This window comes from Anarrhichthys ocellatus, unplaced genomic scaffold (genome assembly GCF_004355925.1).
Source record: "Anarrhichthys ocellatus isolate YVR2014 unplaced genomic scaffold, GSC_Weel_1.0 scaffold2, whole genome shotgun sequence".
NCBI classification, from domain to species: Eukaryota; Metazoa; Chordata; class Actinopteri; order Perciformes; family Anarhichadidae; genus Anarrhichthys; species Anarrhichthys ocellatus.
In genome coordinates this window covers 8,452,454-8,469,245 of record NW_022280032.1, presented here as the reverse complement: position 1 = coordinate 8,469,245, position 16,792 = coordinate 8,452,454, and the positions used below count along the sequence as shown (strand labels likewise).

The 16,792-nt window shown below is 39.4% G+C and overlaps 2 protein-coding genes across 8 annotated transcripts in view; one reads left to right on the top strand and one right to left on the bottom strand.

Annotated features, from left to right (window-relative positions):
* Positions 1-68: 68 nt before the first annotated feature.
* On the bottom strand, positions 69-3,808 carry svip (small VCP interacting protein). 2 transcript variants are annotated; one of them, XM_031860192.1, is made up of 4 exons: positions 3,297-3,808; positions 2,933-2,983; positions 1,839-1,958; positions 69-1,591 (listed from the first exon to the last, which is right to left on the bottom strand). In XM_031860192.1, exons 1-4 carry the CDS (start codon positions 3,357-3,359, stop codon positions 1,577-1,579), a joined length of 249 nt encoding a protein of 82 aa, XP_031716052.1. In that variant the 5' UTR covers positions 3,360-3,808; the 3' UTR covers positions 69-1,576. The 2 variants fall into 2 exon arrangements, with proteins under 2 accessions (XP_031716052.1, XP_031716043.1); XM_031860183.1 differs by having other exon boundaries at positions 69-1,958.
* Positions 3,809-4,736: 928 nt separating this feature from the next.
* ano3 (anoctamin 3) overlaps positions 4,737-16,792 on the top strand; it is a 40,368-nt gene continuing 28,312 nt past the window's right edge. For 5 of the 6 annotated variants that reach the window (XM_031859643.1, XM_031859669.1, XM_031859652.1 and 2 more), the window contains exon 1: positions 12,180-12,417. In XM_031859643.1, coding sequence (XP_031715503.1) covers positions 12,198-12,417 — 220 coding nt within the window. In that variant the 5' untranslated portion in view covers positions 12,180-12,197. Of the gene's footprint in view, positions 4,767-9,102; positions 9,259-12,179; positions 12,418-16,792 lie in introns of those variants that run through there. The other variant, XM_031859677.1, reaches the window with a different exon arrangement.

The window sequence follows — 16,792 nt, the reverse complement described above, 5'->3', positions numbered from 1 at the left end:
CAATTATATCACTGATAATTTCAACCAAATCTTACCAGAACTGAAATGTAATGAATTCCACAAGAGTAGCAGAAATGTGATTTATTGTAGCAAATAACTTCGGTTACATTTCCTGTTCTACAAAATGGCGAGAGCACCGGAAGCATTTTAGGATCAAGTGAAGGCTGTAAGAAATGCACTCAGTTAGGCAAGCCAACGTAAATGCTTCACTACGTACTGTACACACTTCACTTGTTCTTTTCCTTCAGTTTCTTTCTGTTTCCATTTTAGGTGACATGAATCTCTCCCAACTTAAGAGTGGGAGCGAGCATGTCTGCTGTTCTCCAAATGTAGACAAACTGTGTGCAAATAGATGTTTAACGAAAGCTTCCGTTTGCAATATGGCAATTCACAAACACATTTCAATTAAATTCAATTAAGCAGGCATCACATCAATGTTCTGCAAATATTAAAATCCAATGCAACAAACTCAAATTGTGCAGAGAAAAACAAAGAGGGCTCTATTAAAGAAGTGAAGGCAAAGACCAGTGCACAGTGCAATAGGACCAGTGCACAGTGCGATAGGACCAGTGCACAGTGCGATAGGACCAGTGCACAGTGCGATAGGACCAGTGCACAGTGCGATAGGACCAGTGCACAGTGCAATAGGACCAGTGCACAGTGCAATAGGACCAGTGCACAGTGCAATAGGACCAGTGCACCTCCTTTTCATTTTGACTTGTTGGAAAATGCCTTAGTGTTGTTTTATATTATTCTGCAGTATTCTATTGCTGCTGCATATTTTGTCAAGTATGTAGTTTGTACTTCGTGACTGAATCACCAAATGAATGATTAAATGGCGTTGCACCGAGTACAAACATATTCTCATCACAATATACAACAAGGACACATCGGGGAGAGGCAAAGTGCATTACAAGTTCAATAAATACCTACAAGTTATAGCACTCTCTGCACAAGTCTTTGTGTTGCCAACAAATAGAGCCCGCAATAAAATAAAAGTGAAATGAGTGTTACTGTGTTCTAATCATAAGCACACTTACATGTTTTGTAAACAAACTGTGTTTCACTTGTGAAATGTGTCATTTGCATAACTGACTTCTGGAGAAGTCATACAAAAGGTAATGTGGCCAACCAAGGTGAATTTACAAATCCTCGACAATGAAAACCAAAAGCAGTGTAGTGAGAAATCTGAAAAGTGTTGGAGGACAGCTGTCACCAGATAAGAATAATCATATTCTTTGGTGTCATCTCGTGTTGTCTAATCAATGGTCAAATAGAACTAGTACAGTAGGACCTGTACTTACTGACACATGTTCCGTGTCCTCCCTGACTCGTCTAAAAGGTCCAAACGACTTGTATAACTTGGCAACAAGGGGGAAAGTCCTGCTGTTCTTTCAGTAATCCCTTCAGATAGTTTTGCATAAAGCAAGAAAACTGTAGTCGTTTGTCTCATAACATCATAAATTAGGCAAAAAAACACAATTAGAAAACTGGATAGCAGTTCAAACATCTTTCAAGTCATCTTGCCGCAATACTTCATGTTGAGTCAAGACTGGAGCTGTTACCATCTTCATTTTCAGCCCACCTGCCACTAGAAAACAAAGAGGGGAAAATCATCAGAACAAGTCTTAAACTCAGCCAAATATTACAAAACAGACTCAAACTTCTAACACCGTCACATATATTTGTACCCGACGATTCATTGTCGCTTAACTGTATGTTGCATAACAGCTCAAAATTCACCAGAAAAACAACAACAACAAAAAAAAGAGTGCTTAAAGATATGATTAAACCTCATGAATGACATTCAGGACCATCCTTCAAGACACAAAACTAACCCTCAACCCGCCGCCACCACCACCAGACACCGAGGTGGTCATCTCCTGTTTTTCAATCTCTTCCTGTTTTTTCTTTTTCCTCTCGACAGCGTCTGGATTTTTAACACCCCTGTATGTTGTCTGAAAAAGAGAGGAATATATCAAGCATCAACGGACACTGGCTTCGTTAACAAAGTGTTTATATACAGGCAATAGTTTCATTAAAAAGTGTTTTTAGTCGTGTTTATATAAAAGGTCATATCTTCATTAAAGCTGTGTTTTTATCTTGTTGATATGTTAAAAATACAAACAGTCTTAAAAACATGCATGTTTTTGAAAAGCATTTTTAATCAAACATTTTATCACAACCTTTTTTAAAAAGCACACGTTCAATCACAAGTAGCAAAGGGGCATTCAGCTGAGCGATGGAGCAGCTAACTGAAACGTGGCTGTGGGTTAGGGCTCAGTGCTTTAAAGTGTGAAATCCTCGGTGTGTCAAAAGATTTAAAGGTGAAAATAGTGACTTATAGCAGAAACATGTGGAAGGTGATCAGCCAATCCAAAAGATGCATCTGGCCGAGAAAAGTTCTCATTCTGGTCCATGTCGTCTTACCTTGATACAACTTTAGCATGGCTCTTACGGGTTTGCAAGTGGCTTTTCTGTATCATAAAAACACCACTCACCACACTGTCATGTGCATCTACCATTCTAATGGGGTGTAAATGTGAAATCGAAGGCTACAAAGTTATTATACACTACCAGATTGTTAGGTGCATCAAGCTCAAACCAATGCAGCCTGAACAACCCTAAAATAAAGCCTGTGTTTGTTCAGTTTTTTTATTACACTGTTTTAGGGAACTGTTGACTTTTTTTTGTATATTTTGGAGGGTGTGGTGTGCTTGGCTGTTCAATTGTAAAGTGTTGAACTGAGAAATGTTCATACAATTCAACGGAATTACAGCTTACCCCACTATCATAATGATATGATTTATAGCAAATGTATTGTATTAGAGTCACGTTTAGCTTGATATAACTAATAATATGACAACGAAGTGTATTAAAACCCTGTCTTGGTGGTGTAGACAAACAGACAAACACTTGTAAGTTAACCCACCTCTTTTTGTCTCTTCTCAGCGGCCTCAGCTAACTGTCGTCTTCTTATCTCCTGTGAAAACAAAAACAAATGGGTAACGTGTAAGCTACAACTTTGAGTAGTCAGTAGACCTTAGTATATAGCATAATATAGCATATAGTATATAGCTAGCTAGCTAACGCAGGCTAACTCAGCTGGGCCTCGTGCATACTTGACATGCCAGTGTTTACAAAAGGCTAAACACGGTCGACGCCTCCTGAACATTACCACAGGGCCTTAACGAAGCGTTAAATTCAATTAATTTGCGTCACATGTCACGTTACAGGTGTGGCATTCTGTTGACACAGTTGGAAATACAAGTTTTAGTAAATGAACGCTAACTTACTGGATCTGGAGTGACGACAACGTCGTCCGCTGCTCCACCAAGGCACGGTAAGCACATCCCCATCCTGGAGTTGTTATTCCAGGCAGTAAAAAAGGCAACGTAGAAAAAGAGTTATGACTGTGTCGGTTTAGCTTAAGCAGCTAACGCTACCTGACTTGCTGGTGAGCCAGTTTCAGATTGCTGGGCTGGTTGTCAAGGCAACTGAGGCAAAAGCGTCTACTCCAAGCGGCAGTTGTTGGGTCGTCCGGCATAATAACGTTACCGTTAGCTAGCGGCTTCTATTAGCTCCGGTAACGTTAGCATGCTAGCATAAACTACCACTGCAAGCCCTGTTACTTCTCCAAGCCACCTAATTAATTATGTCTCCTCACACCTCTTGTTTAATCGCATCGGCAATTGGAAAATATCTTGTTTGTCATATGATATCATATGTAAGTCAGACGTCAAAGTCAAATATTTATCCCTGTGAATGTTTTGGTCTCAGTTCAGCTGGCTGACGAATCTGCAACAAGGGTGTGTTCAAGAACTTCACTCGCACACAGTTTTCTGCTAACGTGCTATGAACACACAAAGACAGCTAACCTATCGTTTACTTTCATGTCACGCATTAAAACAACGAGACTTCTACTGTGTTTAATACTTAATGCATCGTAATCAGTTGTGCAGTCGTCATATTTACAAAACGAATTAGTAAATAAGTAATAAGTAATAAATGTGTTCATTGTAGGATTTTGAACGTAGCTCAGTGTGATCAGTGACGCCCAAAGCTGGTCCTCTGTTAGCTGGTCCAACAGCACCACCTGGTGGCGAAGGACAAATCAAACGTGATAATGACAATATAATCCATTACTACTACATTCTGATGTTTGGTTTGTAATTTACTCACGATTAGCACAATAAATGCAGAGGTTATCAGAATATAGCCGGTTAGAGACATTTCCTGGTTTCCCATAAATGCTATACTAGGCTAAATCCAAAGTAAGGAGAGAAATGTGAATATGGGACTTCGACCCGACAACATTAGCTACAATACAAAAACAACTGATTCTGAAGTGCAGGCTAATTAAACTTCATGGTAGCAGATTTTTGCCAACGTAAGCCATTAAATTCAAAGAAAACCTGGCTCTCCGCTCTCCTGGTTATGTTCTCAATCACTTATACTAATGGGAGCTCCATGTGATGAATCAGCAGTTCCGTCTCTACTCTACAATCAATAACCCTGAGAGTTTTAATGTTGTACCCCGCTCAACCCGTCAACATGTTAAACTCCACCCATCCATCTTCGCTGCTGCGCCCGGGCTACTTCACAGCTCTAAGTGCTGCACTGTGGCAATGGCAGGTTCATGAGGTTGCACAGCTTTTTCAGGCTACAAGTTGTCATTCAGAAACTTTCTGATGAGGGACTTGCACTGAAGGCGCACGTACATGCAATGGAAGTCAAGGTGTCACCGGCTCTTGGCAGCTCCTCAGGTAGGTTTGACTCACTTCTGAAGGAGACTCATTGAGTTGTAGTTAACAAAGGAATGACAGTAAGACTGCAGCTAGCTATAAAACTAAAATTAACAAATAACTTAATACAGAATTTGATTTGTTATTAGGGTGTACTTTTTTCTTACTACAATTTTTGTTTAATGGTTTTTGATCAAGTGTGTATGCAGGCAACTTATTCAAAAGACAACAGAGATAGAAAGAGTACAGTCTTGTTCAGCAGTTGACCATTATATTTACAGGCTATTCATTATACTGTAAAATCTACATGTGTTAGTGATGAGTGCAGAATAATTCGCTACATCGACTTGATGAGAACTGATCATTTAGGTTATATTTATTTATGAAGTGTCAATGTCCATAAATGAGGAATAGATTAATTGGTCATAATTAAATTGCACTTTGTGTCTTTTGGGTGTGTGCTTTTTATTTTATCATCGACAGGTCAGGAACGCACATTGTATTCTTGTGCTGAAACATCTGTGGTCCGCCACAGACTGAAGGAATAAGACTGTTGTCAAGGGAAATCCAGCGTCATTCAGTCTAATGAGCTTTCTAATGCATGGATGCTGTGGCTTTTATTAACTGTTCTAAATCATCACTGCCCCAGGCAAAGATGAAAATGGCAAAACTGTGGTAATGTCCGGATAGCTAATGGGAAAGTGTTTTCATCTGTGTGAGTCATGTGGATACTGTTCAGTGGTGTGCAGACTCTGAGAGGGCATGGGAGCACATTGTGACGTGGTGGCTCTGCCAGAAGCTGCATGGTCAAGTGTTTACCATAGTATAAATCATCAGGTATTTGAAACTGGTTCAGATCCTTTAGTTTGTGCCTCCTTACCCCATGTTTTTGGGTCAGTAGTGACTAATGTAAACAAAGCAGAGATGTCAAATAGAGTCTTAAACCGAGTGCTTTCCCTTTGGACTAATGGAAGAGTTGTGTGGAACTCAGTGGCGGGCCGTGCATTTTATAGCTGGGCCTTCGGTGCTGTCCTACTGAGCTACGGCTATTTGTTTCTATAACTGCGCTCACGTAACAGACAACGGGATGTGTGACCTTTTGAACCCGGAACAATAACAACTGCGTTCTGCGTTCGCCGGCCGGCGTTTGCTATGGCGTCCTCAGGTTAGCATAGCATAGCATAGCATAGCATAGCATAGATAAATAGGGGCTGAATCTGATTGGATAAAAGCTCTCCTTAAAACAAGCTGTGCTGGAAGCAGAGCAACAGAGGAAGACAGGAGCTGTGCAATGGGGAAATAAGCTAATAAGAAAAACAATTGTAATACATGTCGTGTATTTGTGAAACATGATTAAATTATAAAATAGCTATAACTTTGTGATTCTGTTTAGGCCAGCGGAGAAGGCTTAGCTGGCCCTGACGGCCCACCGCTGGTGGAACTCTCTGGGAAGAAAATGGTGAAAATCCTAGTTTTAAAAACGTATTTGTCGTGAGCTTTGTTTAATGGTATTTCTTCTTACAATTTATTAATCTAAATTAACAACTGAAAAGAAGTTGTGTATAACATTAGAGACTTCTTTTAGAAAAGTAATATTCACTTTCTAGCTGCAGAGGATTCAGTCTAAACACTTTTAGTAAGTAGCTACCACAAGTTTCTCTTTTCTGTCCGTGGCTGTAATGTTTGCTAAACATTTTGTTCACCTGAAAGAACATTTCATTCTTCACACATTGAATTAGAGAAGGAGACAGGTGTGTTTTGATTTTATGGAGACATTTATGTGGCCTTAAGTGATCGGTGCTGACTAACATAAGCTGTTTAAGTGATGTAAGGCACACAGACCAGGTTGGAGTAATGGAAATACTGCAGTAAAAATGCCCTCCAGACTGGCTATACACCCCCTTTAGCTTATATGTAATAAGGTGATAAACACTGATGCCCTTTTTATTCAATTAACAAGTTGCTGGAGAAGATGTCCAGCAAGATGCACTCAAACTAAATACATTTAGTTTCCATATTTCCATATTGTAAAGTGTTTGTGAACACACATTGATTATATTCTTCCATCTCCTATGGTTATTAATCAGTATTTCTATATGCTCTGATATAGATTATACATTGTTAATGCAGTCACACTTTCCTCAACATCTCATCATACATCCAAGATTATTTGAGAGTGGAAGTAAGTGAACCATGGCTTTGAAATGTGTGTGTTTGAATATATAATTGATGTGTCAGGAAGTTCAAGCAGGAAGTCCCTGCTCATCAATCGATCTACCTAGTGCAGGGGTGTCAAACTCATTTTCACTCCGGGCCACATCAGCGTCATGGTTTCCCTCAAAGGGCCGGTTGTAACTGTAAGACTGTATAACTGTATAACTACTCCTAACATATTGTTAAATAACTGTCTCTGCTTTTGATTATTGTTTATTCAAGTGTAAAAATATTGTACATGCAGTTATATAAATGTAAAATGATATTTATGCACATTTCTGTTATTATAACATAAATCATTTTAATTTAGGGTTAAGAAACCCACATTACTCTATCAAAGATCAAACTATTAAAGAAAATAACAAAGACAAATATCATCAAACGTAAGTTATTACATTAACTTTGTTCAAAGCTATTTTTGTCACCTCTCTGCATCACTAATGTCCCTCCCTGCCGTCGTCCCGTGCATGGCAGCTACATCCAAGAGCTCCTCACTGACAGTCAAGTCTGCCTTGAGCCTCTTACAAACATTGATAGATGATGTATCAATCACTTGTTGGAAAACCGCTTTACGGGCTGTTTCCTCTCCTGTCCACCTGTTGCGATAGTTTTAATGTCGGTACACAGACAACATGCTATCTCATAATTTCAACTTTCTATCTCATAATTTCAACTATGGGGATATTATTATTTTCAAGTCTAAAAGTTTTTTTGCTGGTGGATTCGCGGGCCACATAAAATGACGTGGCGGCCCGCGGGCCTTGAGTTTGACACGTGTGACCTAGTGTCTCCGTAATTGTGAAGTCCTCTGGACAGTATATTACTGCACTCAGACTACACGTCTGTAATGGACTAAACACTTCTAGGGAAAGTTGTTTTTTTCTGACCAGCTGTTCAGAGCTCTTGTAACCTAAACACAGAAGTTTCGATGTCACTATTGACGTGTAATAATCGCTGTTAATGGTCTTTTCAACTGTTACATGCTCCATGCTTGTGTTACACAGTCCTCTGGTAGTATGTCACAAAGTAAACTGTACACATTGGAAATCAAGCATTTCAATAATTTTCCATTACTGTACAGATTGTTTTTTTTTATGGGCTCCATTGAGAAGTGATGCTGAAGAGAGATGTTGCTGTTGAACCTGTGGAATAATAATCCTTTCTGAGATGTAAAGTACTTCTGAATGTTGGTGAGTCATGTTGTTTGGACTCTGTGTGCAGCCCACGGCCCTTCCTCTTCGTCTTAATGGCACCTCATGCATACAGTGAGGGAGGGAGCACAGACTGACTGTAGATGTTATTTTTCCATTGTAAACAAATTTAAAATGCATTATTGTATGCTAACTTGGTTAACCCTAGGCAGTGACCTATTTAAGATGCACAATGGTAGCCTCCACATTATATAATAATGCAATTACTGCGAAACAATGGCTCAATGCTTTATGCAAAAAGAGTAAATATGAATCTATAATGTGCATTTAGCCATTCTTTTCTTATTGTGCTGATTATTTCCCTTCTAAACATCCACATTGTTAGAGAAGCATTTCCAGCTGTGAAGGTTGACAGTTTGCCGTGTTTGAAAATGAGATAAAATGCACTGTATTTATTCATATCTTTTCGCCGTTTTACTTCGGCTAAAAAAAATAAGAGGAAAAAAAATCAGTCGACTTTTTTTGCTCTAATTTTCTGAAGCTGGAAAATAAACTTCATGTTAATAAAACTGCAGTTTAGATAATAGTTTACTCCTGAAATCCTTAAAAGGTATCCCTCAACAGTTTAATTGATTACGTTCATGTGTCTGGTTAGTCTGTACTTATCTCATCACACATTTCTGTCAGTTTAACTGTTAACTGGTTTTTATAAAAACAAAATCTAACCTGATCAGATGAGTTGCACGGTTGGCTAAAGCCAGAGGCCTTATTGTTCCCCATTAGTGTCAAGTGTCAGACGGTGAAAAGAGAATTTTCAAGATGTGTTAAAAATGTATGAGTGCAGTAACACGAGAGGGCTCACGGTGTGAGTTTATAACGGGATGCCCTTCAAGATAACAGCAACAATAAAGATACTTTAATGATATGAGCACTGTCGACTCACACTTTGATCACATTGTGTGTGTGCGTGTGTGTGTGTGTGTGTTTTGCAGGACCATGTCACCAGGACAGCTGTATATTCCTGCCTCTGCTGGAGAGGCATGTTCCTGTCAATCCCACCACCATCAGCCACTCGGTGTCCTGGAGCTCCTCGCTGGCCAACAGCTTCCCCTCTGGAGACACCGAGACGGACAGCGACCAACTCTCCGGTGAGTTTGCCAGCTGCACTGCATTAAGGCTTTTAAATGCATTACATCCATCTGAGATCTGCCCACACTTGTTACGGATATTTCTGCACACCTAATGTGTATATAAAGTTTGAGGGTAACACTGAGTATTTACACTGATTCCTTAATGAATATGGACCATATTGAATTTAGGATCAATCCATTAGTCAATTAGTTAAATTAAATTGGCAAACATTTTGGCCATCAATTCATCATTAAGGCCATTTATCGAGCAAAAACATCAAATGTTCTCCGGCCCCAGTTCTCAAATGTGAGGATCCGCTGCTTGTCTTTCTTTTAAATTCAATTTCTTCGAGTTTTAGTAATTTGAAGATTTGAACTTTGATTATGGGAAAATGTTATTTGCATTTTTTTTTTTAACCATTTTCAGTTTTCTGACTAATTTTTAATTGATTTTCTAAAATAAATAATTGACGGAATAATTTATAAAGGTACAGCTTTTATTGTTTCTGAATGTGATTAAATTTCTCCCTTCACATGACCTCTTCTCTGACTGAAATATTTTATTTCTAATTTTACTTTTATTTTTTGAGGTAGCCTATTACCATTATGATCAAACTGCACTCATTTAGCAGTTGTATTCTCATTGTTGACAGACAAAAAAGCTGAAAACTAAGGTAGCTTCCTCAAATTGTTGCAGCACAGATTTAGGAGATTTGACATGTTTTGACTGTTGACAATTATTGTTTCGCTTTTGATGCAAAGATGTCGTGAAAGCCATTTTGTTTGGAGGCTGGAAGACCTGAATCTTGTCAAAAGTAGTTCCTGATTTTATATTTGCATGCATTGGTTGAGGTGAATAATGCACAAACAGTATGTGGTTCTTGGAGCAGAGTGCTCACTACTCAGTCAATCATGTTTTTACCCACAAGGTGGCAGTATTTCATCTATCTAGAAACCTTGGTTTCTCTGCAGAGCTGTCATCTGACCTACATCTTTAAACTAACAGGCAGGAATAGAGGAGATCAAATTTAAATGGACCGACCTTATAAGAGCTGCTTACTTATTTATTTATCGGCCCAATGGAACAAGTGCATTTGCCTCGCAGTTCAATGACATGTTATGGGGGTTGGCACGCACAGCCCTGCCACCAGCCCTCGATAAACATCAGAGCAGTGGGAGGAGAGGCGTGCTGAGCGGCAAGAAAGCAGATGGTATTTGCATCTATGACAGATGCCAGACTACTCCCCAGAATACCAGCGCAAACAGAGATTGTTACACAAAAGTAGGACAACAGACCAAACTGCAACCTGTGTTATTGTGACCTTTTGAAGACTGACTAGATCACTGCGGTCGCTTCGGTGTCTGCTCACATGGCAACAACACGAGCAGCACAGGGAATCCCTCTCGTGGGTTTCAGAGCACGGATGGAGGTCTGCTGGTCTGTAACTCTGTGTGGTTGACATTGAGATGAGAGCGTGACCTTGCAGATAAACCACGATAAGATCTGTGTTTGGTTAATACTGTGCAATTGAAGACCCAAGGCAAAGTGATAAGAAGACTATATTGTATGAGGGCTTCCTATTGGTGCAGGTTTACCACATAAACCTACTGTGTGATTAATAATATCATGCTTCCTGTTCAATTTTTTTCTCCATATTGCATATAATAGTTAGAAGCTGTCAAAAACAACAGTAAAATTATGCAGGTGATGACAGGTGCACATCAGGGCTCTTGAGTTAACATCACTAAAGTAAATAAAGAAACCACGAATTCAAATTAATAAATGAAAACAAGGTGACAAGGGAGAGAAATGCAGAGAAAAATATCTTATTTTAAGTAAGAAATTGTTGTTTTTTTTAAACTAATAATACTGTGTTCTGTATATTGTATGTATTGCCCCAAATCTAAAATACCCTACTAAAACTCAGAATATCAAATTTCCTCCCGAAAAGTCCTGTTTGTGCAATAAAGCCAGCATGACAAACGTTAGGCTATCAAACTACTGCAGCCATTTTAACACCCTGCTCATGACTGATAGGCTATAACATTGGTTCTGTTAGAGGGATACCCCTGATGCTACGCAGGCAGCAATGTGTCGGCACAGCTGAGCTCTGTAGTAAACTATTGATTGAGTTTTTCTCACAGCCTCACAGTATTTAATGCCTGCCAAAGCAAATGCTTCAGCCTTGGAATGGTCCATAATGCCTCTGTTGATGTTTTCTTTTTTGTTTGCCTAAAGGTACAGTTAACTACACTAGACAATGCCATATGTGTTTTATGTTTATGTCTTATAAGAAAACATAAACCTCATGGACTCTTATGTTATTTTTGTTTATGTCTTATGTTTACATGATGTTCAATGGATTTAGAAAATCTGAAGGCCTTTGTTTCAGTGAGGGTTCCCGGACAGAGGATGTCGTGTGTGTGTGTTGTTGTAAAGCCCTCTGAGGCCAATTTTTTATTTGTGATTTTGGGCTATACAAAATAAATTGAATTGAAAATTGAATGTGAAATCCTTTTGATTTGATTTTTTTTAAAAGAATATTTATAGAATTAATTTTCAAAGATTTTTAAATGTTGACATTTCAGTCAGGAACAAAATGGCCTGATGAAAATATCCCAAAGGGGCTTGGAGTATTGTGGAATGTGAACACATGATCTTATTTTGAACCAGCACTAACTGCATTATATGTTGGTTAGCTCTGTATTGTTCCTGATAGTGTTATAGACTACGTGATGCTGCAGGCTCCAGCACAGGTAAAACACGGATGATTGATGACCCAATGAATACATGCCCTTGTCGGTGCGTTTGAGATGCGCTTCCGCTGGTAATTTCACGCAGCTTATTTGGAGTCAGTAAATCGGGACGGGGGGGACGTGTCCGTCTCAGGACCTCCCCTACCGCCCGTCACCATGACAACAGCCGTGGATGGAGGAGGAGGAGGAGGGGGGGGGGCATGCGGAGCTTAGACAGGTGTTGCTGGGGTTTGCGCATCGGCCGCGAGATCGTTTGGCAGGATGGGAGCTGCGAGAACAGCGACGCTTCCCCACCACAGTTTCCCATGCGTTCTGCAATATTTCTCTTTGTAATACGGAATTCAATTAACGCCGGAGACCAACTGAACGTCGCAATGGTGCACCACTCGGGCTCCATCCAGTCCTTCAAGCAGCAGAAAGGTTGGTCGCTAAATGGGATAATTACGCGTTTTTACGATTGATGTTTTGAGCCGAGTGTGTCGGGTGTTGACTTTTTCTTCTCCAGTTAGTTAGTTTGTGATGTTAAATGGCACTCGAAGGCATCGGACTCTCCACTTGCTGTGCGCGTGACGCAGAGTTGGAGGTCTTGCGCGTCCTCCTCCTGTTTATGAACCTTGTGCCCTCTCATAGTCTATCCACTAGTTTATGTAACGTTGACTTAGGTCGTTATTTGTTAGTCTGGAGGCTTCATAGATCCAATTAAACTGCATAATTACCTTAAATATTTTTACATTGATCAGTTTTTACTATTTAAGCCATGTTTGTTACAGTGGGTGATTGCCGTTGATGCTGCACCAAGACGAGACTTTTCACAAACAAGCAATGCAGATCTCTGAAAGGTTTTGTTGTTTTGAAGTTGCAGTGATTAGAACTGCACTCAGTCCTGTCCTTATGCATCAGCTCAGTGGGGTGTACAAGTGGGCTGTAAGCACTGATTGCATTCTGTTGTGCATGGGCTTCAGAGAAAAGATACAAACTGTTCCATACAAATCTGTTCAGGAGCAAGCAGAATAGTTTGTGCTAAAGGAGAAGTAGCTTGCCAAGAATAGCTGCACTCAGGCTTTGACAGTAATAGAAAAAAATGACTTGCTGCTGTTAGAAGTTCCTGTCAATCAGCAACTTGTGAAAAGCATCAGACTCCAGTTCATGTTGGTGTTCATTTGACACATTTACATTTTTGACTGGCAATAACATTTTGTATCAAGTGAATGAAAGATAATTGGAACAAATTTCCTTCGATCTATAAATAAACCCCTCTCATGTCATCAATCTGTGTCTTTCATTCAGCTTGATCACACTGCTGCAGCAGTATTGATTTTGAACCATAAGTAGGGCTTCTTTACTTTGCGTTAATATTTAATGTGGTGGCTGTCTAAATTTAGAGAAATGGTGGACAATCTTCTTGTTTTCATGCCGACACAGGCTCATAAACGGGGAGCGATGACCTCTTTTTGTTGAGGCACCTGGCTGAGGAGGATGAAAGGATCCATCCTCTGGCCTTCGGATGAGTGGAGAGGCTATCATCTCAAGAGTGAGGGGATGCCCTGCGGAAGAAGGTGTTAGTTTATCTGCTGGAGCTCATGTCTCTTTGCTGGTTTTGAGTGTGAAAACAAACTGAGGGAGTTTTTACAAAAAAAGAGAGGGGAAAGCAGACAATAAACTTTATTGTCTTCTGCCATTACATTCAAAAATGGACTGAGACACACATTTTGTGATCATCTAAACTGATTTTTATTGTTTTTATGTTTATTTCTATAGCTTAAACATTATACTGTACCTGATGGAGTGATCCACTTTCCTGGCTTCAGGAAACTCATTGCACAACATGATATCAGAGCTACTGTATGTACAAATCTGACTTCGGGCCTGAAGACCCACTCAATATTTCAGTGACTGCTAAGTGCACCATTAAATTGAAGGCAAAGAGGGTGTTGGCTCACAATGTCCTGCAAAAGCAAACATTTTGAAATGATATAGCCCGTCCTCAAACACAATCAGCAGCACACTGTGAGAGCATTTGTGTTTCTGTACCCGGGAGGTGAAAAGCTTTCTTAGTGTTGCTGGAGCCGAGACCTTTATTGCTTTATTGGTAATTCATCAAATATGAAAATTGATTCTAAATCAACTGCAAGTCAAGATTGTTAAGTTTCTATGGGAGTTAAATCTCTTCGCTTCAAGCTCTTCGCTGAGCTGAAGGTGAGGAAACATTTTTGATTGAAGAAAGAATGGAGAGATAGAAAAGGGATTAATTAAAATAAACAAGTCACTCAGTTAGTTAAAACTAAAATGCAGCTCCCGTTGGACCTCCAGACAAAAATGACTCACAACCGTCTGATATCACTCTCCAGGATTTGAGTGAATTTCAATGATCTTTGGCAGACTATCATGCATGTGTTGTTGAAACTTATTGACAGATGAAATATCTGCCAGAATGTATTCGCTTTAAGTATATCGACATTTAAATATAACCTGGTTTAACAATTGAATACTTCAGTCTTAAACAAAGCTTTGCTCTTGTTTGACATGTATTATTCTAGCGCTGCAACGTTTATTGGATTTATCAATTCGTCGATTGAATAAATAAATATAATAAACTATTTTGATAATCATTAAAATCATTTTTCTTTTTTTTCAGGCTCTCAAATGTGACAAAAATATGCTGCTCTTCTTGGTATCACATAATGGTACATTTAATAATTGGGGGTCATAAGACAAGACATTTAATGATGTCATCTTGTGCTGCAGGATATTGTGATTGTGAAATTTTAATTGGCAGATTGATCGATAATGAAAATAATCGTTAGTTGCAGCCCTATAGTATGTTTATATCCAGCACTGTCATCAGCGGTATTTACAATACAAACAACCAACTTCTCTTATAGTTTCTAAAGAATCAATATTTAGTATGAAACAATATCTGGCCCATAATCCTCATGGAAACACTTTATGGATTAGTGATTTATTTCTTTATTTTAATAAAAGTGTGTGTGTTTTGTTTGTCTGTAGGTTGGTTCACTGGTGGCTGCAGGACTGAGAGTGCTGTCCTCTGTTAACTACACTTTTTAACTTTGTATGTGTGCAAATACAGCAAGTGTGTGTGTGTGTTCATGTGCAAACCTTTGGTTGCACAGTCCTAAGCAGGCCACCTGTCCTCTTATGCAAGCAGGCAGATGGTTTCATAGATACAGACATTAATTTCAGTGCAGATTTGGGGAGAGCACATATACAGTATCAGCTGTGATTTAAATGGTCTGCTGTAGAATATTAGGCAGACGTCCGTTTTATGGAAGTTGATCCAGTCTGAGTAAATTGTAGCTGCCATGTAGACAAAGAGTTTACAAAAAGACAAAACAAAGAGGCTGTTTTGTTCTGCATGTGTGTGTCTTACAGTTACCAGCTTCAACACTTTCACGGTCTTTAAATAGTCAGCGGTTGTTTCGTTGCTAGGTTATAAGAACAATACAGGCAGAAGTTCTGTTGGAGCCCAAAGTTATCGTTCAGTTCAATCACGTCTGCAAAACACACATTGACTTTGGCGATTCTTGGTGGAACTAAAGTGTTCTGCTGTGACCTTTTTATGCTTGCTACAGTATAGTTCATATGCAGTCCCTGATGAGGTGTGTACACAGGGACACAGAAGAGGCTTTGCGGAAAATCCTGTGACGTAGTAGAAATCGCAAGCAATCGGGGGACATAAGAAGGATAGTGTGACGTTAAAGGGGCGGGGGTAATAAAGAGATTGAGAGAGGGAAGGAAGATGTTTAATCTGCTCAAATGATGCAATCCAGAGGTAGTGCCAGGATTGTATAATACGGTCCTGAACCGTTTAAACTGAGGTTAAAAGGTGCCTGCTGCTCAGAGGTGTGTTCACGGTCAGGCTGTTGGCCTCGGCTGCTCGTCATAGACGGACAACGGTGTCTGTGGAGCAAATTATTAGCTTCTTTTATAGACAGTTTTTCTTCGAAGTTTTGTTTTCTGTTGATCAGTGTCCAAAAATCATAATTACATCCACTGTGATTCAATGTTCAAATAAAACATGAAATTGTTGAAGCAGGTGAACAGTTTTATAGACGTCGGATTAAATGTTTTTCTTCGCCGTTTGTTAAAATGGTCATCTCCTGACGCTTCATGTTCAAATCACATATAAGTCAATAAGCAGTTTTGTGATATGAACACTGCATCAATTAGCTACAATTTATTGAATGTCATCACTGAAGTCAATAACTTGTGTTGTTAAGTCAATACTTTATCAGATTTGCGTAGTTAACCATAATTTCTCTTCAATAAATGAATGAATAACAAAGCAGACATAATTGTAATTGAGTGAATAAGATAATGTTGTGGTGAATCACACGGGACAACTGATATTTTATTATCACACTGAAACATTGACGGGGGGGAAATAGATTTTGAAGCCACATGCAGCAATGCCTGTACATGTTTTATGTCAAATTATCCTTTTCCCTGTTCTAAATAGAAAATCGGATACAAAAGTGTTTTGTGGTTTATTTTCACGTTTTCTGCCTGAAGAACTCGTGCGATTCATACCAGAGATCACTCATCATTTCATACTTGTCTTTGGTCAGCAAGAATTATCGGTGTGCCTCGAGTACTCGCCATGTAATGTAAAAAAAAATGAGCTGCATATTCAGTGGCTGCTAAAGATGCCGTTCTAAATACTCCCTGTGAACTCAGCTTCTTCTTCTGTGCCTCGCCTTAGTCCTGCCTCTGTGCGATAAGTTTTATAAACGCACCGCAACCTGCTTCTCTTCTCGTGTGTGTGTGATTTTTTTAT

What these genes read in the sequence shown, in the direction of transcription:
- svip (XM_031860183.1), bottom strand. Translation starts at nt 3,359, where the DNA reads ATGGGGATGTGCTTACCGTGCCTTGGTGGAGCAGCGGACGACGTTGTC. An exon ending in TTGTCGTCACTCCAGATCCA is followed by an intron (nt 2,984 to 3,296) that starts GTAAGTTAGCGT and finishes TTGTTTTCACAG; the next exon opens with GAGATAAGAAGACGACAGTT. An exon ending in CTGAGAAGAGACAAAAAGAG is followed by an intron (nt 1,959 to 2,932) that starts GTGGGTTAACTT and finishes TCTCTTTTTCAG; the next exon opens with ACAACATACAGGGGTGTTAA.